This window comes from Lotus japonicus, chromosome 1 (genome assembly GCF_012489685.1).
Source record: "Lotus japonicus ecotype B-129 chromosome 1, LjGifu_v1.2".
NCBI classification, from domain to species: Eukaryota; Viridiplantae; Streptophyta; class Magnoliopsida; order Fabales; family Fabaceae; genus Lotus; species Lotus japonicus.
The window spans coordinates 115,319,371-115,342,483 of NC_080041.1; the positions used below are offsets into that span (position 1 = coordinate 115,319,371).

At 34.4% G+C, this 23,113-nt stretch overlaps 3 protein-coding genes across 3 annotated transcripts; all 3 read left to right on the plus strand.

The window, feature by feature from the left end:
- The first annotated feature begins 6,990 nt into the window (after positions 1 to 6,990).
- On the plus strand, positions 6,991 to 10,864 carry LOC130720455 (uncharacterized). The gene is made up of 3 exons (XM_057571103.1): positions 6,991 to 7,598; positions 7,846 to 7,972; positions 10,128 to 10,864. Exons 1-3 carry the CDS (start codon positions 6,991 to 6,993, stop codon positions 10,686 to 10,688), a joined length of 1,296 nt encoding a protein of 431 aa, XP_057427086.1. The 3' UTR covers positions 10,689 to 10,864.
- A 1,966-nt stretch (positions 10,865 to 12,830) lies between these two features.
- LOC130729555 (oxoglutarate-dependent flavonoid 7-O-demethylase 1-like) lies at positions 12,831 to 15,580 on the plus strand. Its single transcript, XM_057581338.1, has 4 exons — positions 12,831 to 13,150; positions 13,501 to 13,748; positions 14,361 to 14,685; positions 14,910 to 15,580. Exons 1-4 carry the CDS (start codon positions 12,872 to 12,874, stop codon positions 15,156 to 15,158), a joined length of 1,101 nt encoding a protein of 366 aa, XP_057437321.1. The 5' UTR covers positions 12,831 to 12,871; the 3' UTR covers positions 15,159 to 15,580.
- Positions 15,581 to 16,155: 575 nt separating this feature from the next.
- On the plus strand, positions 16,156 to 21,214 carry LOC130729556 (uncharacterized). The gene is made up of 9 exons (XM_057581339.1): positions 16,156 to 16,374; positions 17,524 to 17,853; positions 17,941 to 17,974; positions 18,159 to 18,389; positions 18,849 to 18,938; positions 19,859 to 19,924; positions 20,011 to 20,102; positions 20,186 to 20,233; positions 20,631 to 21,214. Exons 2-9 carry the CDS (start codon positions 17,525 to 17,527, stop codon positions 20,740 to 20,742), a joined length of 1,002 nt encoding a protein of 333 aa, XP_057437322.1. The 5' UTR covers positions 16,156 to 16,374; position 17,524; the 3' UTR covers positions 20,743 to 21,214.
- Positions 21,215 to 23,113: the final 1,899 nt, after the last annotated feature.

Here is a 23,113-nt window from a genome sequence, read left to right on the forward strand (position 1 = left end):
ATTTGATGCAAAATTTTTCTAGGTCCTGAATTTAATTCCCTTTGTAATCTCAGGGGCCTTTAGACCCTTTAAACCTATTATTAATAATAAAGGAAGGCAAAGCCTTATCGATTACAAACACAAGATAAAACTAACAGATAACAGACACTACAGAAACAAGAAAGAAAAACACGAAACAAACATAGCAGGAAACAACTTCCAAACAAGGCCTTCTGTAGAAAAACAAACATAAAAACCATGTCACTGGGCATAGCAGACAATAACCTCAATAAACACCCAAAGGAGAAGCCAAAGACCCTCAGCCTGGTAAACCTATTGTAGCATTAGCAGACCAATTAACAATCCAAGCCCCTGTGAAATAACGATTTTCAAAGCACCACCACAGTGAATTTGATCTGCCACACCCTGCTTTGGCCAAAGTATCTGCTGAGTGCTGAGATGTTGGCTTACCTGTAAATATGAACCACACTCAAACAATTAACTTCCTGCACAAGGAAATCAATTAATGTGATTCAAGTCACTGAGCAGCTTCCATGGTCGGTTCTTCTTAAAATTTACCCATCCCACTGAAATTGCAGAATCACTTTCAATAATGATGTTCCTTAGCATGAAGTGCTGACAGAAAATCAAAGCCTTTAAGATACCTTTTATTTCAGCTTGAATGCCCAGCCATGTCCTATATTTAGAGAGAAGAAGCCCAGTACACAATTCCTTGAGTCACGAACTGCACCACAATCCCAATGGGTCCTGGGTTTCCTTGGGACGCTCCATCTACATTGAACTTCAAGATACCAATAGATGGGGAAGACCAATTTGCTACCCGAATATGAGGACTACCCTTCTTAATCTTTATGCTGCAGAAATTATTTGAGAATTGCTCCATATTATATGGACATTCTTTCCAAGTAATCTTTAGGATATGCACATCTCACACCTCCTGTGAATCAAAACTCTTCTCCCTAAAAACATCATTATTACGTCCCAACCAAATTGACCAGATAAGTGAGTAAGGGATCAATTTCCACAGCAGAGAATCAGTTTTCACTCCCAAGTTACCCCATTCAGCCAACAAAGCTTCCATTGTACTCGGTGCCACCCACATAACACTCTAGTGTAGTTTGTCCGGCAATTTGTCTTTTTTATCTTTTGTAATTTGTTGAGAGTTTCTCTCTCTTGGTTGCTTTTTCATTCAATAAAGTTATGCTTTCGAAAAAAATATATCATTTAAAATCTAAATTAAAATAACATAGGAATATTATTTTTATTAAAGTTTTATTTTAATTTAAAAAATTTACTTTAAAAACTACTTTGAATTTTAATAATATTTAAAAAGTGAGATTTAAATTATTTATAAATATCTATATAAAAGGCATAATAATTATTATGAGAAATTAATTTAACTTTTCTTTTCATTCTCTTTTTCTCTTCTTCAATTCAAATTTTTTTATAATCGCAGAATTTATCGATGATTTTCTTTACTCTCATCTATACTTATGCATCCGAACAAAGTATTAGTATAATTTTCAATATTAGGAATGAATGAAAGATTTAATAAGAAATAAATAAGATAACATAACATGTGAATGTATTAATTAAATATGTTTAAAGTAATTATATTCTATTAATAATTTAAATAATAAATATGAATATATATCAAATATACAATAATGAGTTTTCTATATTTATTATTTGGAATTATTCAATTAACAATACCTTTAACTTTTTTTAATATTTAACAGTATATGTAAAGTACATTAACTATTTTCTACTATTTTCTCAAGTGGATGTTAATAGAAAAATAGTTGAATATGTTTACTGTGTTAAGTATATATAATTCATATTAAACACTACTGAATGCACAAGTTTTTAGTCATAAAATAATTAGTTGTTATAATAACTAATGCTCTTTCAAATTAACTTTTACATTAATTTCAAAAAAAATTAACTTTTATATTAATTAAACATGTTAATTATAATTTTGAATACTTAAAAGTTTAATTATCAAACACCAAATGCCACTAAAATCACTTTTCTTTTGTAGTGAAAATATATGGATGTAAATTAAATATCATAAAAAATATAAAAATATATTAATCACTGCATCAAATTATTTTAAATTTTAAAATAGAAATAGTTATCCTGGGTTATTGTCAAATAACCACTTTATCCCAAAAGCTTAAGCTGTTGGGTAAGAACCACATTAATGGTTTTATATTATATTCTAACACGCCCCCTCACGCAAGAGCCTTTTGGGCTTGAAGCGTGGATAATTGCACAGGCCCACCTACCATGTGCTTAATTAAATTCCACTTTTTAATTAGAAAGTGAGGGGAGTAAGGATCGAACTCTAGACCTCTCGATCGGTCATAGAGGCTCTGATATCATGTCAAATAACCACTTTATCTCAAAAACTTAAGCTGTTGGGTAAGGGCCACATTAATGGTTTTATATTATATTCTAACAGTTATCATTGTATAGTTTAAACTGTTAAAATTTATAATATATAAAAATGTATATTTGATAAAAATGTATATTTGATATTTATTAATAATTATCAAGTATTTATCAATTAATACAATCATTAAATCATTTCTTGTTACATTCAACAAATTAGTTATTAATTCACCAAAAAAAACAAATTAGTTATTAATATATACTAGTTATTAATATATATTTCAAGATTAAATATCTTTCTCAAGTTATATATTATTAATAATTAACTTTATCATTCAAGATTTTTTAACTGATAATTAATATCTTTAGTCATATTAAATATTTTTGAACATAACTCATAACAACTCTATAATTATTTACTGTCAAAAAAAAAAAAAACTCTATAATTATTACTTTTTCAATTGAGTGGTGAAATGGAAGTGAAAAAGAGCAAGGGAAGATGCCCATCTGGGTATATGATTTCTCGGTTTCTCCTCAAGAGAGAACATTTAGGCAATTTACTTCTGTGGTCATTTCGTGAAACAGAATTGCAGGAAAGGATAAAATACATTTATTCATTAATTGATATATAATATGATTAAAATACTCTTATTTCAAATTGAGTTATATATTCAAGAGAAAATAATTAATAAGAATTGTGATAAGTAGAAATAAATGAGGTTAAATAAATATAAAATATTAAATAAAGGTATAGAAAAAAGAAAATGAATCTTTAATTAATCTTTAAAACAACAAAAACTAAAGAACGAGATTATATTGTACATTTGTACACCATAAGGTGCCGTGTTAATAGAGGGTATTAGACATTGTGAACTGTATATATGTGGGACTGTGGTAGTACTATCTCTCTTACGCTATAGAATTTGGTATTTTCTAAAAAAGTTCCTGATTTTCTGTAAAAAAGCCAAGCTCTTTGTTTTTTTTATAACATAGAAAAGGCTAGAGAAAAAAGACAAAAAAAACACTAATATATCATCTTATCCTAGGAAATGTGATACCATTACTTTCCTCCCTTCATTACAAATTTTCACTTCTTTCTTTAAAGAAGTACTTTACGAACCACCCAATATTTAAAATTTTTGGTGAAATGAAAAATAACTCAAATCTAATATAGAGTTCTAATATATAAATGGTGATTCTAATTCAAATATTTTATGTTTGCCTTATTCTGGTATATGTATTATTTGATAATTATTGTTTGAATTTCATAAATTGAATTTGGTTATTGTTAAGGATGCATATTTTTTTTTTGGGTTAAAATGAGGGAACAAAGCCCCAAACCCAAAGGCTAATTACCAACAACTACATGCGAAGGACAAGTGCAACCATCCTGCAGCAGGAGGGAATGACATTCCCCTACAGGGGAGTCAAACCAATGAGAGCCATAGGGAAGATCCAGGCCAATCTTAGCCAAGTAGTCCGCAATCGAGTTACACTCCCGCGGGGTATGCTGGAACAAGAGGTTACCATGATCAGCCTGCATGCGGAGAATATCCATAACAATCTGAGCAAAGTGATGCTCACCAACCTCCTGCGACTGGAGAAGGCAAACCACTTCCATGGAGTCCGACTCAATGATGATCCTAGGAAAATCTAACCCCATAGAAGTTTCAACCGCTAGCTTCACCGCCATCAATTCTGTAAGGAAGACATTAGATGAGGCCAACCTTCCTAGATTCCAACAAAAACCCTTTAGCCAAACACCATTCTCGTCGCGGAAGACTCCTCCGCAACTAGCAAGAAAATCCAAAGTCAGGGCACCATCAACGTTACTTTGACCCAACCTGTATCTGGCTTTATCCAGCTCGAGGCCTCTTGACGAGAGGGAAGAGGCTCGAACACTCCACGATGCTGTCCCTGGAGAGCAACTAGCGGGGAGTTGCGAGGGGAATACAGAGCAGATTCCTGTTCTAAGCCAAGCGATTTCAAAAAAGCCCAAATGCGAAAGGTACTGTGGGGAGAATGATTAAAGACGCAGTCATTTCTCATACGCCAGATAGCAGCAACAACGGACGCAAAGAAACGAGGCCACTCCACTCCCAATCTGCCTTGGAACTGACAAGAGTTAGTAGTGGAGAGCCAAGTATCCCAATCAACCGCAAAGAAAGAATCGTGGTGACCTCCCAAAGCTGTGGTCCAGAAGGAGCGAACAACACGACAATCGCGGAAGAGATGAAGATAGTCTTCCGCATAGGACTTACACAGCGAACAAAGATCACACGAGCCCATATGACGTCTAACCCGCACTGTATTAGTGAGGATTCCATTGTTGCAGAGCTTCCAAAGAAAAACTCTGATTTGTTGGGGGCCTTTAATACGCCAAACCTTGTTCCAGAAGGACTGATCTTGACGCTGCGCTTGGTGGGAGCTGATCATCTCAAAGTCAGACTTTGTGGTAAAAACCTCAGAGGAAGTGCCAACCCACATACACTCATCTCGACCACTATACGGGTCAATAGAGTGAAACAAAGTAATCTCCTGGACGATATTATGGGGGAGGAGGGATTGAAACCTGTGCAACATCCAACCTCGTCCAGGCATAAAGAAATCAGACACTGGAAGAGTAGCTTCTGATAGAGGGATAGGAGCGTTGACCAGTTTCTGCAAGACGTGGCCAGACATGATCCACGGATCACTCCAAAAGCGGGCACTGGAACCATCACCAACACGCCAACAGGTACCAGAAACAACGTGGTCCCAAGTAGAACGCACACCCCGCCAGAGGAGGGATTCTCGACTGCAACGTTTAACCACGGGGAGGGTGCTCTCTCCACAGCCATATTTACTCCGTAAAACACGAACCCAGAGAGAGGTGGGTTGATGAATCAAACCCCACCCTATTTTCATGATCATGGCGTTGTTGAAGTCCGTTGTGCGACGAAATCCAAGGCCCTCCTGGCTTTTGGGACTACAAATTGTCTCCCAACTCACTTGGCTCACCTTTCTAGTACCATTCTCTGAACCCCAAATAAAATTCCGTTGAAGTTGGTCCAGCTTCTCACAAATACCTTTGGGCAGCAGCATGGTTTGCATGCAATAGGAAGGGAGCGCCGCTATGACTGATTTTGCAAGAGTGATACGTCCCGCAAGGCTAAGAGTGGAGGCTTTCCAAGCTGACAAGCGTCTCTGCGTTCTGTCAAGATAAAATCATAGGTTGCCCGAGTTGGAACTTTGTGGAGCAAAGGGAGACCCAAGTACTTGCCAAGGTCCATAGTAAGGATGCATATTTGTTCTAACTTCTAACATACTACGTTAACAAAACATAGACAACAATTTATTCCTAATATACTTAAAAGAAATAATTCTCTGTATAATTTAATATTTTACTTTACCTTGGTAAGAAAAAGAAATCTATCTCATCAGTTATACTAAATTAAAAAAAAAAAACAGTATTTTTCATTAATGACAAGTTTCACTTTTTTATGAGTTTAATTTTGATCTACTGTCAACGTAAATATTTTTTACGTTAAAATTCAATCATCTAATGAGTAATGACAGTATGACACACACTCAAAATGAGTTACATTCCTTTTTATTTTAATTAAATCAAAAACTTATTTTTTAATGTGGTGACTGATCATTGCATGTCCATGTAATTTTTTTTTACATTACACGTTTTTATTCCCTTTTTATTCCTTTGCTTAAGGGGATAAAATAGATATTTATTGTGTAAAATAATATTTAAATAAAAAAGACAAACTCACAACCAAATGTTAGTTGTTTCTCATCATGCCAGAGTGTGTTCCATAAACACTTTGAGTACCCTTACAACACTAATTACTAATCACACATTCCTTCTGATGAATTAACCCTTCTTTTAATTAACTTTTATTTTATATTTTTGCAATGAAAAAAATAACCATACAAGAATAGTTACCAATGTTAAAAAAGGTACTAATAAAACTTTTAATTTTCACATATAAAAAATCACACATATATATATATATATATATAAATATAACTTTATGTACCAATTCCTTTAAAATCGTAAAAAATAAATATTAAAATTATTCTCACAAAAAATTAATATTTTCCTAAGCAACCCACATGTCATTCATGTGTTTCAATTAAGTAAAGCTTTTCCTAAAATACAACACTTTATAATAACCTCATCATTTCATTTTTTTTTAAATACACACGGAAGTGATTTAAAAAAAAAAACCAAGGAGGTAAAAAAAAATACAATAAAATGAATAAATTAACCATTATCTTACTTGAGTTACCCGAACGAGAACTCAATAGTCGCAACAACAATGAATTTGAGCCATTCGATGATATCACATCAAATGACGTGTCATGTTGTCCATTCACTCTTTTTTACGCCCTCATATATAGTAGATCTCATAAGAGTCTCAGCTCAGTTCACTTTCTTCTAAACTTTTCAATTCTCCGATGCTCTCTGTCTCCATTAGACTTCTCTTTCTCTTTACCTCTCTGTGAGTTTGCATGGAGTTAAATCCAAGCTTCCCAGTGATATTTCCCTACCTATCTAGGTCTTTTACAGAAAACCCTTGCCCAAAATTAGAGAGGCCCAGCATGGTTCCCTTGCAAAAAATTTCTACTTTTTCACAACCTCCACCAAGTAACACCAACTTGTACCCAAACAATTCCCACCATTTTCAACATCATCCCTTTAATGGGGAAAACTATCACCCTGGTTTTGTTGTGGAAGTTCCTTCCTCCATCAACAAAATCTCAATGATCCCAACCCCTCATTCGATTGATTCATACCAGACTGCACTTATCAACGAGCCAATGAAAGACTTTTCCAACACCTGCTACCCCATTGCATTTGCACAGAATAAAAGCAAAATTGAAGCCATGCATGGTTGCCTTAACAATGGCAAGGGAATCTTGGATTTTCCCCAAAAAATCCCTTTTCAGTCTGGGGAATATTCACAACCTCAGATGGGCCCTTCTCTATCACCATCACTACTTTCACATGATTCGGCTCATATGAAGCCTAGGCTTCAAACTGAGGATTTAAGCATCATTGGAACTGCAAATTTCCAACAGGATATTGGTCAAAACGTTGTTGCTGGTGGTAGAATGCTACAGAAGAAGAGGCCAAAGAAGAGCAGTGAAATTCAGCACAAGGCAACTCCTAACATAATCAAAGGCCAATGGACTCCAAAGGAGGATGGGTAAGCAAAATCATTTTGGATCTTTCTCCCTCTCTCTTGAAGTTTTATTGTTTTTACTTGGGTCTCATTATTAAATTCTTTGGGGTTTCAAGAGATCTTTACAAAAATCTTCCCTTTGATTCACCTTCTCTCGAATGAGTTTTTTAATGTTCTATCCAATTCTCTCCCTGACATTATTAATACATGATGATGATGATGATGATGATGATGATGATGAACATCTGATTTGGTTCTTCTGTTTTGGTAGGACTCTTATCGAATTGGTGAAACGCTTTGGGCTTAAGAAATGGTCTGAGATTGCTAAGCTACTGGGTGGCAGAATTGGAAAACAATGCAGAGAGAGATGGTACAATCATCTCCGAGAAAACATTAAGGTTTCTTTCCTTTCAACTATATTAGTATTATTCTATCTCTGATCTCTCTCTGTCATAATGTTTGGATTCTCTACATCTCTCTAGCAGAAATTCTTTATGTTTTTAACTATTTTTGAAACATATTTATTAATCTTAACTATTTATGTTTGGATTAAGATTTTGCAGGAGAGAGATGTACAACTCTAGAAGATCTAAGTTCCTATCTCTCTCTCACACACAAAAACACACACACACAAATAAAGTGATATAATTTTTGTCAAATTTTGTTTCTTTCTATTTACTTTTGTGACATTTAAAAAAAAAAATTAATTTTTTAACTCGTTTATAATCATATAAATAAAAATAAAAATTGTTAAATACGCTCTAATTCCCCAATTAACATTCAAATTTGGTTTTAGTCCAAACCATCTAAATTTATGGTCCTGGTATCTACTTTCATAGACAACTTTGGCTTCACTCTCCACTTTATAATTTTATTTTATTCTTCATGAGTGATGTGACTAACAAATGATCGTGCCGCATTTTCCATAGGTCTAGAGTAACCATTTGTGACATATTATGCTTCCAAACTATATCGTATTTTTTATAAGCCAAAATATATTAAGGAAGCATTAGGTGTACTTCCACACTATATCAATGACTACCTCTATTTTATAAAATAAAAATTTACCTATGGAACTTATTATTTTTCCATCTATAATAATATGTTTAATGAAAAGTTACTTCTATAATATATGTGGACTGGGCGAGGCCCACATCCCCTTTAGGGGGCTCGCCCGGAGACAGTCAGAAGCGTGGAAGAACGAACGCCTAGGGCAAGAGTGAAAGATTTCTTAAGATTAGGACATTATGTTAAAGTGATCGTCGGAGGGCGGTCACTTCATGTAAGGGAGTTGAGCTGAGTGTCGAGGCCTAGCTATCCCAATTAGCCTAGTAATTAGGGGTTCCAATGTACTACCCCTATAAAAGGGAACTTTCACATTAATATAAGGGATCTTTTAACATTCATCTAAAAATTATTAGGTTATTACCTCACCCTTGCTCTGCTAGACTTTGAGACCTATACCCTTTCTGAGTGTTCATGTCAAAACAATATGACTTGAAACCAAAATAGGTTTTATGAGGTTACTCTGGATGTGGCCATGATGACATGGACCTTTGTTTGGCACATCACCCGTTAACAATGAGACATTGTAGAACGGGAACTGAAACTAAAATTATTTGAAAAATTAGGGACCAAAACCATCAATATTAGATAGTTGGAACCAACACCAAATTTGTGTGTAAAATGAGAGACTAAAAACTTATTTAAGCTTATAAAAATCATGAATATATGTCAATTTAAATATATAATTAAAATCAAATTATCATATTTATATGAATTATACCAACAACAAAACATTACCGTTGACATTTATTTCCCTTAGACACTTCATAAAGTTCCCGCAATACGACATGGTGTTTTTATCCCCTTCCCGTTTCTTTCACGAATTTTAAGAAATTCTTCATCATTGGAGTTTAAAGTATTTGAAACGTGTGTAAATGTTTTTTTCTACTTTTCGAATGCATCCTTAACTATTTACTAATATTTGTTGGTTTCAAGAATTACTAAACCTACTTAATATATATATATATATATCTACATGTGGTACAATTCCACATCTATATTTTCATATGATGAGCAAGCATTTTTTTAAAGAAATTTGTTTGTACATTTGTCTCATGTATAGAAGCGATGTATGATTCTTTTTATATTTCTTGCACAATGTCACCATCAATTATTATTAGTTTAAGAAATGTCCATGAAGGTTAATTCAAATGAACTCATGCTAAACCATATACATAGGAACATAGCATGTCTATTTAGTTAGTTAAGAAATACATTTTGAACGAGGATATGTTTATTTCTCAAGATTTTAAATATTGATTGTGAACAAAATTGATTTGGATTTTAAATTCACAAAAATACAGTTGATGTTGGCATATGCAATTACAAGATCAACTGCAATTGAGTTGCACATTGCAATTTAAAAGTTGGCCAGCCCAGTATCAATAAATTGAAGATGAAAGTTTTCCTTTCATTTATGTCATTGATGGCGCACATATATGTGTGTGTAAATATATATATTGTAATATTTTCTGCATGCCAATGTAGAAAGACTCATGGAATGAAGAGGAAGACAAAATACTCATTGATGCTCACAAGGAAGTTGGGAACAAGTGGGCAGAAATTGCAAGGAGATTGCCGGGGAGGACTGAGAACACTATCAAGAACCATTGGAATTCGACAAAGCGGCGTCTAAATGGCAAGAGACAAAAGAATAGGCGCAATGGTGGTGCTAAGGGAACATTGCTTCAGGACTATATTAAGGAACTCGTTGCAGCTGGACATGCTAAATTAAAGGAATCGAAGAAGTCCATGAAACAGGTGAATATGAGGAATGATTACAATAATCATGACAGTGGTCACATTCATATTCATTATGAGAATTCAGAGGGTGACTTTAGCTTTGAAGATGTGGCTACTCAAGATGAAGCTGGTGGGTATGTGCCAATGATGTTCAATGCTGATGAAATAGCAAGGGGGTCTGCAGTGGAACATATCACAATGGATTATGATGTTGCAACAGAGTTTGTGCCAGAGGTCCCAATGAAGAAGGAAATGGATATGATTGAGATGATCTATGGAAATCCTTATAGTGGTTACATGGATTGACCCATGATTAGATGTGATTTTGTGCTGATCTATTCTCTTTCGTTGAACTGTGTTGTGTTTTCATCATGAACTTATTGTAATTTTATTTAGGTACATCGTGGTTGTTATTGGTTTGTATTGTGATGTTTGACTATATTTTAGCCATATGGTGTGGCTAAACTTATGTTTATCTTGCTTTTTATATTGGCCAGAGTTAAAACTTTCATATATTTTAGGACTTATATGGATGAATTTTGGTACAGACTGCTCCACACACTGCAGTCTCTTAAAACTTTTGGATGTCATTGCATGATTTTCTAATTGTTGGAAAAATTGTTCACTCTATGAATCTTTTTAAGATATGAAATCATTTAACATTGGTTAAAAAATGATTTTTATTTAGTTTAGGGTTTAGGAAAGTGTTTTCCAGTCACAATATTCTTCCTTAATTTGGTACCAGTGGAATGGTGGAACACACTTTTATTACTACATCATGCACGATTTAGAACGTGATCTCTTTATTGAAGTTTATTTTTTTACTTGTTAGACTGCTTGGGAGGCTAGGCTAGATTTTGCTGAATGTTTTATGTGCTTCCATCATAATGATCTGGCATTGAGTTCACAAAATAAATGTCTTATCTTTTCTCACTAGGCTTCAATTCTTCTGAGAGGGAAGTAGAAAATGCTAGTTAGAGCTGAGTTGGCTTGGGATTTATCTTTCTTGCTTTCTGCTTATCTTAAAAAATCCTATTTTGTAACGGTAAGATCTGCTCTGCTGTGAGTGTGATGGATTGCATGTGGTCATAAATTTAAATCTCATTGCCAATGTTTTGGAGCACAATTTTAACAGCAGTAAGACTAAGGCATGACATCACGATCACCGCATTAAGCAGTAGGTCGCCCGTCAAACACCCACTATGTCTAGCTTACCTTTTATTTAATGAAAGTAGATTGTGTTGTGAACCCGGAGCATAGGGATGGCAATGGGTCTCGGACCCATAGGGTACCCGCAAAAAATACCCACTATGGGTAGGGTAAAAACCCGCTAGATGGGTATGGGGTTGGGTATGAGTAATTACCCGCAAAAAGTATTTGGTATAGTACTCATACCAACACCCATACCCGCACACACATATTATTATTATTATATGAACAAATTAACTTAAGCTATAGCTTTCAAACTTACTTATTTTAAAAATAGGTGATTATTTAAAGTATTCATAATCATTGCTAATTTACTCCCACTTATTTTTAAAATTAATAAGTTAATAACCTACAACTTTAGGACTATATTATAAATCCAAAATTAAAATGTAAGTTATATCTTTCTTGCTTATTCGTTCTAAAAAAATATATTCTTAGTTGAATGATTTTATTTGTTACGTAGATAATCTTTTGTATTTATATTAGTGTTTTTTATTTTAAAAGTTAGTTGTATTTTTTGTTTTCTATTAACAAAAATAGTGAAAAATATATTTTGGTTAGCTAAATTGCGGGTAATGGGCACGGGTACGAGTAATTTTTTAAAACGCGGGTATGGGGATGGGTACTATAGTACCCTACCCAGACCCTACCCATTGTCATCCTTATCGGAGCATGTGTCCAGGAGCATGCGTCCAGTTCATAACTGAAAAGAGAGTGTTAAAGTGGTGTGGTTAATAATTTTCTAACCTAAAAGTTATCATAATAATAGTAATCATAATTGTCTTTAGTGCGATTGAGCTCTCTATTTAGGCCATTATATTATTCCGTCACTAAATTATTTTCTGCTGTTTCCATGAACTTTCTATCCAGCTTATACCTGAGCAAAGTTATTTTATTTGGAAGCTCAGAAGCATAGCAGCAAGCCAGCAATAATTTGTACATTTTGTTTTCGTTTTAGCACCATTTACCTAGGCACTGAAAGAGACATCAAGTTTCCCTTGTATAAACTAAAACATGTTGCCATAAACTATTTTAATGCAAAGTTATTTTATTTGAAAATTTTGAAGCATTGCTACACTAGATCCAAAACAATTTCAACAAATGAACTTTAAACTAATCAAACTCTTGTGATGTTAACTGGATTGACAAGGTAGAGGGGATCTTTCTTTCATGAAAAGCACAATATTCCCTGCACTAACAAACAGATGAGCTTTCCATATAAGGACTAGTCCTTCAAAGCATTTTCATACCTCATAGGTAACAATCTAAGCTGAGTAAAGATGAGTCCCAGTCAAGTTGATGAATCTGTAACTATGACAGAGGAAGCTCCCACTTTTGCTCCATGTTTACCAGTACCCAATGTTCAAGAAATGGTGAGGAAGAATCCTTTGCAGGTTCCTAAAAGATATGAAAGGAGTGAAGAAGAGATGGAGAAAGAAAACTACAAGTCTCACCTTTCATCTGAGATCCCTATAATTGATTTTTCACTACTCTCTGATGGTAGCAAAGAGGAGTTATTGAAACTGGACACAGCATTGAAGGAGTGGGGTTTCTTTCAGGTAATTCTTGACCACTAGAATTGTGAATCACATAAAAAAAATACTCATAAGAATATCTGAACAAAGAAATTCTGTATTCATGGTTTAAAATCAAGGTCCGCGACGTCAAGGTTTTGGAGGTTTCCAAAACCGGAACACACTGTGATTTTGGCCTTGACAGACACGTTTGTTCACAATTTCCTGCAATATAAAGGGCTGCAATGCAACCGTGACTCGATCGCAACCTTTAAATCCTATTCCATAAGAAACAAAATAAAAACAACCATTGTGATCTTTGCAAGAATCAATTATATATTTCTTTGGTGGTTTTCATCAAGTGTTGCTTGAGATTGCAATATATACATTTTCAGGTAGTGAACCATGGCATCAAAACAGAACTGATGCAGAGAATGAAGGAATTAACTGCTGAGTTTTTTGGACTTCCAGTAGAAGAGAAGAACAAGTATGCAATGCCTCCAGACGATATACAAGGTTATGGACATACTTCTGTAGTTTCTGATGAGCAGATACTTGACTGGTGTGATCAACTGATTTTCCTGGTTTACCCCACCAAGTTCAGGAAGCTTCAATTTTGGCCAGAAACCCCAGAGGGATTCAAGTAGGTGTTGCTAACAATTTAAAACTAGTATAGACCAAAATTTTTGCATTCCCTAAAAATCTAACATGGATCATCTGCAGCCATATTCTTTACCGCTCTCTTCTTCAAATTCTTAGTTGTTGATACTATATTAAATGGTTCAGATTCATTTATAAAAGTTAAATTGGTCAAGACTTTCAGACACTTGATCATTTTGCTTATGCAGAGGCTGCATGAAGCTGATGATCCGAATTCCTAAAATCTCATTCTATAGTTAAGAGAGAAAGCTCACTCTACCCTTTATATCAAAGAAAAAAGTGAGTGTAGTGTAAAACTTTGAGGGTTTGAAATCATTAATATTCTAAAAAGCGTTAATAATATAATATTAAACTCTTCAAGTGTGTTCTCCCAATATTATAAGTTTTTGGATAATTAATTCATCATATGGTATTAGAACCTCTATGTGTAAATTTCGATCCTTGTTGTCTCTATTATTCTAATAAGAAAAGTTGAGTTTCAACACAAAATAGTGGACTTATGCATTGTGCAAGCTTCAAATTTAATTGGCTCTCGTGTGAGGGCGGGTTAAAACTACAACTATAATTTGTTGATGAAATTCATCTACTAATGCAGGGACATGATAGAGGCATACTCAAGTGAAATTAAACGAGTTGGTGAAGAACTTATCAGTTCTTTGTCTGTGATTTTGGGGTTGCAGAAAGATGAACTTCTTGGACTACACAATGAAGTACTACAAGGCTTACGTGTCAACTATTACCCTCCATGCAGCACACCTGAGCAAGTATGGGGGTTGAGTCCACACTCTGATGCAAGCACCATTTCCGTGGTTATGCAAGATGATGATGTATCTGGGTTAGAAATTCGATACAAAGGAAGCTGGGTACCAGTGACTCCAGTACCAGATGCTCTAGTGATCAATGTTGGAGATGCAATAGAGGTACTTGAATTATTTCTTGAGTGCACACGAGTAATGTTATATCCTCTTACAATTACAAATCATCCTTTATACTAAATGGTGAAACAATTAAGTACTTTTTAACACTTTTAAAATACCAAATGCTTTAACTTTTCTTTTAAAGTGACATATATAAAGGAAACGGTAAGATAAAGTCACTTATTTGTAAACATTTTTTCACTTTCTTCATGTTGCAATGGTAGCAGATATGGAGTAATGGCAGATACAAGAGTATAGAACACAGAGCATTGACAAATCAGAACAAAAAAAGGACTTCTCATGTATCATTTTTGTTCCCACGGGATGATGCGGATATTGGACCCTTTGATCATATGATAGATGCTGAAAACCCCAGGCTGTACCAGACACTCAAGTATGGAGATTATTTGAGGCACACACTGAATAGGAAATTGGAGGGAAAAACACAAACTGATGCGGCAAAGATAAAGGAATAGAGGAATTACAAATTTAAGAGAAGGCCCAATGAGATAAATTGATTGGAGAATGTTAGTTTAAACTTTAAAGTGAACCCTCTCGTATTGCTTCTTTTTTCATGTTGTCAACTGTGCTGTATAAAGGGTATGCAGCTCTTGCATTAAAGCTCCTGCTATGTGCAGAGTTCGAAAAAACACTCAATCACTTGGTCTATTATATGCAATCTATCCTATTTTTTTATGTAAAAGACTGTTTTTAAACTTGAACCTGTGACATCAATCACATTGTCAAACGTGCTTGTATAATACTTAGTAAATAATTTATACACTAGTTGAGTAGAGTCTCTACTATGTGTTAGTGCTAGCCCATGTCATTGTAATATTTTTGTCAAGTAGTTCTGGGAAAAAAATTCAGTACTAGTCTTCGATCCTCCTTGCAATCATATCATGCCACCTACTCATGTATGGTTAGTTGTTCCTATTTTTCTAAAATTCTTACCAATTAAGTTTGTAGATTGACAAGTATTAATGATCATCCAGCATCTTCTAATACCTCCCTTAAACTTGGGTTCATCATTTCAAGCATTTTCTTCAACTTTATACCGGTCAACTTCTTCTTCTCATTATAGATTTTGGCTTAATTTCAGTTTTGGTTCCTAAAATAACACAATTATGCAACGTTCGTACTTCTGTCTAATATCTAATGTCGTCATCCTACGTGGCACTTCTATTCACACCAGCCTTCCTTCTTTCTTCTATTTACACCCATTTAATGACACATCAGAAGAAAAAAAATCAAAACAACACCAAGCACCCTTAACAAATTTAAAATAAACAAGTCCTCAAATTATAGCTCAAGTGGTAAGAGCAAGAGACATAAGAGTTGGGATGAAGGGTGAAGGGTCCCGGATTTGAACCCGGAGAACGGAGAATAAATTAATTTACTAACATTTCTAACAACTAACATTTACCTATAAAAAAAAAAAAAAAAAACATGAAATCTTTCTTCAACCTCTTTCTCTCCTTGATCACAACAACAGCACCCCACACCAGAATGCATTGATTGATGATAATGACAAAATGACTCGTGGCACTGTGGCAGTAACTTACCGCTTAATTGGATAAAGCCAACTCTCAATATTCTCTTATTTTTATTCAATTCATTCCCGAACAAAAATTAACACTGGAACTCGCCGAGTCTCCATTTCCAACGTTTTATTGTTGCCCACATTTTCAAGTATGTTACCAATCCAATCTTCAATCCTCTCTTCCATTTTCTTTTGCGTTTATCTTTTTAGTTGTTGGCAAATTTGCAATGAATTGTTTTTCTCTATAGTTTTTGTCGCATCTTTACGTCATTCAGATTTCTCTATTTATTTTTCTTTTCCTGATTCATAGTTTTAATTCACTTTATTGTTAGTGAAAATAAAGGGTTAGTATGAATTGGCAAAAAAGAAACTGTTGATTTCAAATTTAGCTTGATTTTCCCTGTATTGTTTGTAGTGGGTCATATAATCAGAGGGCTTACTTATGGTTTATTGGAATGGAATTGTGGAATATAGTTAATTTGGAGTTTGCATTTTTATGATCTTATGTGTTCAGACTTTAGATGAAGATTTTCTCAGGAAGAAAAGTAGCAGAATATTTATATGAGGGTAGTTAAAATGTTACTATTTAATTAAAATCTGGAAGTAGCAAACTGCCTGGAAGTATATGATGGACCAGGAATCATACTCTTGTGTTAGAGTAATCATTTTATGATCTACTTCATTCCTTCGCTCGAAGGCAGAAGCATAATAATCACAGCAATTTCTTGGTCAATATTTGTGTATACTAGCTATCAACCTAGGTTTTAATCTGTGTTTACAATGCAATTACTGAAATTGCGGATAATTGCTGGAAATTGTGATTGTGGGGGCTGAAATTACTCAGCAGTGACCTCAAAAGCCTTAATAGTGTGGCTGCAAATGTAGTTGTAGAACACAAGTTAAAAGCCCATTAGTACCAACCCTGAAAACAGGGCAAACCTAGTGCTATAAAGCTCCCGCTATGCCCGAGGTCCAGGGAGGGGCCGGACAAACTTTGTGGATCTAATGTAGGTAGTCTTACCTTGCATTTTTGCAAGAGGGTGATTCCACAGCTCTAACCTTCTTGTGGCCGCGAATTCACATGGTAATAACCTTACCGTTGTGCCAAGGCTCGCCCTCTAGTATCAACCCTGGAAAAATAACCCAAAATCATTTTTTGATTGACATTGCTATATATTTCTCAATAGAATGTCCTTTGGCTGTAAAAACTTATGTGTGGTGTTTACTTTCTTAGCTGCTGTAAAAGGAGAATTTTGTAAAGAAATGTGTTAATATTAGCAACATTGTTTTGCCATCAGGATGCAGCTCAAAGATCCCACTGATACAACCACACTCAGTTATTGGTTAAATTGGAGGTTCGGTCTGTCTGCAGTTTCTGTCTGCTTGCCTATGGTTTTTGCGCTTCTTATATTATGGAAGCATGGCGGTCGAAGGAACTTTACATCGGGCAAAGGAGAAAACCGGCAAGACAGGACTTTATCTGGTGATGAAGCATGGAAACCATGCCTTAAAGATATTCACCCTGTTTGTTTGCTAGCTTTTCGAGTTATTGCATTCTCTTCTCTTTTGGCATCGCTAATTGGAAAAATTCTTATCAGTGGTGGCGTCATATTTTATTATTATACTCAGTAAGTATTTACTTGATTTACATTTCAATGTTTCCATTTGTTCACTATTAGGTTCGATCTTTTGATTATGGTTTGAATTTCTTGCAGGTGGACTTTCACTCTGGTTACAATTTATTTTGGGGTACTTCTCTTGATTCTTCTAAGAAGCCTTTTGTTGAATCATCCCTGTTCAGATATCTTATTATGCCATTTTGTGATGCTTTTTACATTCACAAATACTGTACTCAAGCAAACCTTTCATCGAAAATGTAATTTCTTAAATCTTAGCATGCTTGGGTCTCACAATCTGATCTTTATTTTTGTAGTATGCATCGATAATATCAGTGTATGGGTGTTATCAATATAAAAGATCGACAAACACGGCATTTGATGTTAATAATGCTAGAGTAGATGTAGAGCAAGGACCATACATGTCTCTCTTACACCAGGATCCAGAAAATCTGTCTAGAGTGGAACGCCTTGCTGATCCTCACGTGAATGTAGAAAAGAAACAAGTTCCAGCAATTTGGAGTTATATTTTTCAAATTCTTTTCCAGGTACCAACAAGCAATGAACAATTGTAGCTTTATAGAAAAATGACTACCCATGGTAATTTTCCATTGAAAATCAAGCTCTACTGTGTTGGTTTTCTGCTCTCTACTTCATCTTCAATTCTTCTTTTTCTTCCCTTTCTGTTTTTATTTTTTTGCATCTTGCATTTTCTTGACTCCTTCAAGTGAAAGGTATTTCCATGTTTGTTAGCTTATATGAATTCTACATGCATTAGTTTCTAGTTTATTAAGTTGGCATTGGATGTAGACCAAATCTAGCAGTCTTGAACCTTACTGCATAAAAAGTCGGGTCTTTTTTGCATGATATTTTCAGTGAAGTTCAAACGGATACCAGAATGCACATATTTTTTTAATGATGTCAAGAATTTGTCTTCTGTCCATGTTGATTACAATTTTGCATTAGTTTCCCTTTATTTTAACATGTTTCATTATGTGTTTATGCAGATTAATGCCGGAGCAGTAATGCTTACAGATTGCGTTTATTGGCTCATTATTTTTCCATTTCTTACCCTGAGGGATTATGATTTAAACTTTGTAAGTCACAAACTCCAAATATTTCCATACTTCTCTCTTGCTTTATGTTACATATTAATTGTTTCTGAAATATCTTTACTTTACTTTTAGCTAATCTAATGGGTTGACATGAGCGTAAGTTACTATAAATGTTGAACTTGGATTGTAGCTCATGGTGAGCCTGTTCATATAATCCTTGGCCTAACATAGTTATGTAAACTCAACGTTATTAGTCCTTAAAGGTGGAATTTGTCCTAATTCGCTTTTTATATTGGGAATTCAGTATGATATTGGTTACATATGGTTGCTAAAATCCAAAAGTGCACCTTTAGTTGGCACTTCAAGAAGATGATTTGTGATGCCATGTATTTTTTTTTTTTTATATTAGAGAATTTTGTATGTGATGTACTTGCAATTTCGTTTGTGATGTACCTGCAATATTTCAGGCTATTTGTTGTAAAACTCAAACCCATATATTCTGTTTTGGTGGGAGTCTGGGAGGCATCAAAAAAATAAGGTCTGTGAGTTGATATAATTTTCTGATTTTCAATGAATTTGAATTCTTGTGTTACTCGGCAAATACGTTGAGGAAGTCTATAATTTAATTTGAAAGGGGAGAGTGTAATTTTTTATCTTTCATAAGATTTGTCACAGGCTGACGTGTTTTCTATATAATTAATACCAGAGTAATTAAATGGAAACAGTTGATATCTCAGGTAGGTATAAGCATCTTGTTACCTAACTTAACACCTTATCTCAGTATCCTTAATAATCAAAGTAAAATAACATCTATGAAGTAGGTTCATAAAATTGGTATACTTTGGTATTTTTATCTTGATATCATTAGTTGGAGTAAATAACCTTTTCATTTCTTCACTGCTCATTTCTTCTATTGCTTGTCTTAATGGTTTAATCTGATCAATTTTCTCTGTCTTTTGTAGATGACAGTGAACATGCATACACTCAATGTTATTTTTCTACTCGGTGATGCAGCTCTAAATTGTCTGGTGAATATTTTGTTAGCTTCCTAGAAACCTTACTTGATATAATTATACAGAACTCATGTTGAATTAATTTAACACACATGTTTCAGCAAATACCCTGGTTTGGGATGTCCTTCTTTGTGTTATGGACAGGAGCTTACGTCATTTTTCAGTGGACTATTCATTCCTTCGAATCAATTTGGTAAGCTATGTCATACTACTGCATGTCTGATTTTGCAGGCATAATGGTTTGATTAACAGAGGTGACTTTTTTGGTTCTTACAGGTGGCCATACCCATTTCTTGATCTGTCATCACCCTATGCTCCATTGTGGTATGCTATTTCATTCTGCAGTACTTGTTTGGGTATTTTCCAAGTTAAATGATAAGTGGTAAAAACATTGCTGGAAAAAAATTAAAAATAAAAATAAAAATTGGTGCTCTCATTTGCATATGCTCTATATGTTCATTTTTCATGCAGAACATGAGGTCTTGTGGTTGCCTTTTGATGTGAGATTTTATTCTGGTGATTTTAAGTACTGATGAGGTAAAAAAATCAGGAAAAATAGTGAGAACTCTGTTTAGAATCAGTTTTGACACCATTTTCTTAGAATGCGAATGTCACATTTGGGCTCTGAAATCCAGGATTATTCCCTGCTCTTTTATTCACTTCAGTTTTTAGTATTTTCTATTAAGAATGCTTAATCCAATTCGTTTTTTTGGAACTGCAGGTACTTATTGGTGGCATTATTGCATATTCCATGTTATGGCTTATTTAAGCTGATCGTAGAAATGAAACATTATTTCTTGTCAAAATGGTTTCCTTCCTCTTACCAGTGCTAAAGATTGAGTGGTATCAAAGTAGGATCCCTTTAGAGCCTGTTGCAGTTTGGTCTGCACCAGAACTGCATTCAGCTCTCGCAACTGCAAAGTGGATGCTTGAGCTCAGTCACGCTTTCATGCTCAAACAAAATACTGAAAATCAGCCAATACGGTAATGTGACCCAAACTAAGTTTAATTCTCCCACCATTCAATTGTTCCCAAGCAAAAGGTAAAGCAGGATTTATGTATGAGGGAAAGCCTCTCTTTATTTCATTAGTCTTGTTCCCTTTTTCACTCACATGCTTGTGTACTTCATTGAGCTACATGGGATCAAGTTTATACATGTCGTGACTTGGTGCTTAGCCAAAAGAAATAGGAGGGAGGGAATGAAAATACAATGCTAAACACTAAAGTTCAGATTTGTTATTCACTTTATAGCAATGCTGTTAAGAAGAGATAAGAGTTACCTTCATAAAACCTACTTTGGTACAAGTTAATGTGAAGAGTTGAATTAGTCTTTCAAAAATATATCTCTCATGTTAGTGTCTCAATGATAAAACTAAGGTCTCTCCATGCTTATTTCTCCAGTCAAATTAGTCTTCAAATAAAAAATCTTGATGGTTAATGTTAGAAGTCCCACATTGGCTAGAGATAAGGCCAATCAAGTGTTTATAAGGGTTGTGCAAACCTCAACTCTTGAGCTAGCTTTTGTGGTTGAGTATAGGCCTCCCAATTTCTAATATGGTATCAGAGCCTATCCTAGATCCATTTGTTGTGTGGAGACCTCCCATATTTGGGCCACCCGTTGTTGTTCCCACGTTCCAGTCTGTTCAAATCCTGGACGTGAGGGGGTGTGTTAGAAGTCCCACATTGGCTAGAGATAAGGCCAATCAAGTGTTTATAAGGGTTGTGCAAACCTCAACTCTTGAGCTAGCTTTTGTGGTTGAGTATAGGCCTCCCAATTTCTAATAGTTAATTTGATTAAGGAAACACACAGAAATAATTTGATTGAGGAAACACATTATGGAAATAATTTGGTGACTAAATGTATGTTCAGGGACTTTTGACATTTAGAGACTATTATGATTAATTTTATATAATCAGGGATCAATTTGACCAATTATTTCAATGTCACAACAAAATGTGAAACTAGTATTTTATCACCATGGTGACCTTCGGTTGTCCAAATGGTGGAATTTTTCTCCATTGCTATAGTGGTACGTACTATATCATCGATAATGTTGCCCCCTACCCTTTTATTGGTTTGTCTAATATCGACCACTTTTCTTGGTCCAAAATCGAACTACTTCAATGCAACCTGCTATAGCAGATATCAAAATTGATTAATTGAATCTCAATGTGAGCTCGGCGGTTGAGTGGAAGAAGATTGTCAATGAATTAATCAAATATAGTTTGTGAATGTGTTACTTAGAAAATTAGAATTTGATGAATTTGTGTAGAACAAAATTGATCAGGGACTTAATTTTAAAATTTGAGGGATTAAATTTGCCAAGAAATTTCTAGGAGCACCAGAATCACACATGAGCGATAGTGGATACACTAAAAATATAATTAAGCCTAATACTTTTCTTCTCTCTACTACTTTCAAGTGACTTACAGTAAAAAATAAAAATAAATTGTTTCATCGGAAAACTTTACAAAAGACAATAACTACACCACAAACAGTGAATCCTGCAGTAGGTGGGGCTCCAGCTCCGGGAACGGGCTCCCTAGGCTATGCACTCCCCTGGTCCTAGACTGTCTCCCCCACCCAGCTAGAAAATCAGCTATCGCGTTCATCCATGGCATGGAAGTTGCCATCGGTGTTTAACTTAGCTGTATCATTGGTCTTTGAACGTGTCTAAAAGATAAATGAAGTGTCAAAAACCTTATTTTCAATTTATGAACTTGACCAAAATTCTGTATTTTATCTTCTAAAGTCCAATAGTTAAGAAGGAGAACAAAATTCATTGCAGGTGATATTGAGAATTAGAGAGAGACGAGAGTGGAACATGTTTTGAATTAAAATGTAAATATATATTAATTTTCAGGGACAAAAGTATGGTTTTTAAAATTCTATGAAGAGCAGTGTAATTTTACATTTCTTATGAAATACATAAATATTTTCCCATTTGAAAAAAAAATTGATGTTTAACCCTAAAAATTTCTTTTACATTAGAAAAATGAGCGCAAATACGGGTGGAAATAAATCAAGTTAGGATTGGTTTTGCCTCATACAGACATGATTCTTTTAAATCTAAGGCATGAATCTAGTCTGTTTATCTAATTTAGGTCTTTAAGGTTAGTCCAACTTTGACAAAAAAAAAATTTAGTCAACATTTTTAAAGGTTCAACCTATATCTTTTTTTTTTGACGTTAAAGTTTAACCTA

Excerpts from the sequence above, each read along its gene's own strand:
- LOC130720455 (XM_057571103.1), top strand. The coding sequence starts at position 6,991 with ATGGTTCCCTTGCAAAAAATTTCTACTTTTTCACAACCTCCACCAAGT. Across the intron at positions 7,599-7,845 it reads TGGACTCCAAAGGAGGATGG|GACTCTTATCGAATTGGTGA; the intron begins GTAAGCAAAATC and ends CTGTTTTGGTAG. Across the intron at positions 7,973-10,127 it reads ATCTCCGAGAAAACATTAAG|AAAGACTCATGGAATGAAGA; the intron begins GTTTCTTTCCTT and ends ATGCCAATGTAG.
- LOC130729555 (XM_057581338.1), top strand. The coding sequence starts at position 12,872 with ATGAGTCCCAGTCAAGTTGATGAATCTGTAACTATGACAGAGGAAGCT. Across the intron at positions 13,151-13,500 it reads AGGAGTGGGGTTTCTTTCAG|GTAGTGAACCATGGCATCAA; the intron begins GTAATTCTTGAC and ends ATACATTTTCAG. Across the intron at positions 14,686-14,909 it reads ATGTTGGAGATGCAATAGAG|ATATGGAGTAATGGCAGATA; the intron begins GTACTTGAATTA and ends CAATGGTAGCAG.
- LOC130729556 (XM_057581339.1), top strand. The coding sequence starts at position 17,525 with ATGCAGCTCAAAGATCCCACTGATACAACCACACTCAGTTATTGGTTA. Across the intron at positions 18,939-19,858 it reads GGGATTATGATTTAAACTTT|ATGACAGTGAACATGCATAC; the intron begins GTAAGTCACAAA and ends TGTCTTTTGTAG. Across the intron at positions 20,103-20,185 it reads CATTCCTTCGAATCAATTTG|GTGGCCATACCCATTTCTTG; the intron begins GTAAGCTATGTC and ends TGGTTCTTACAG.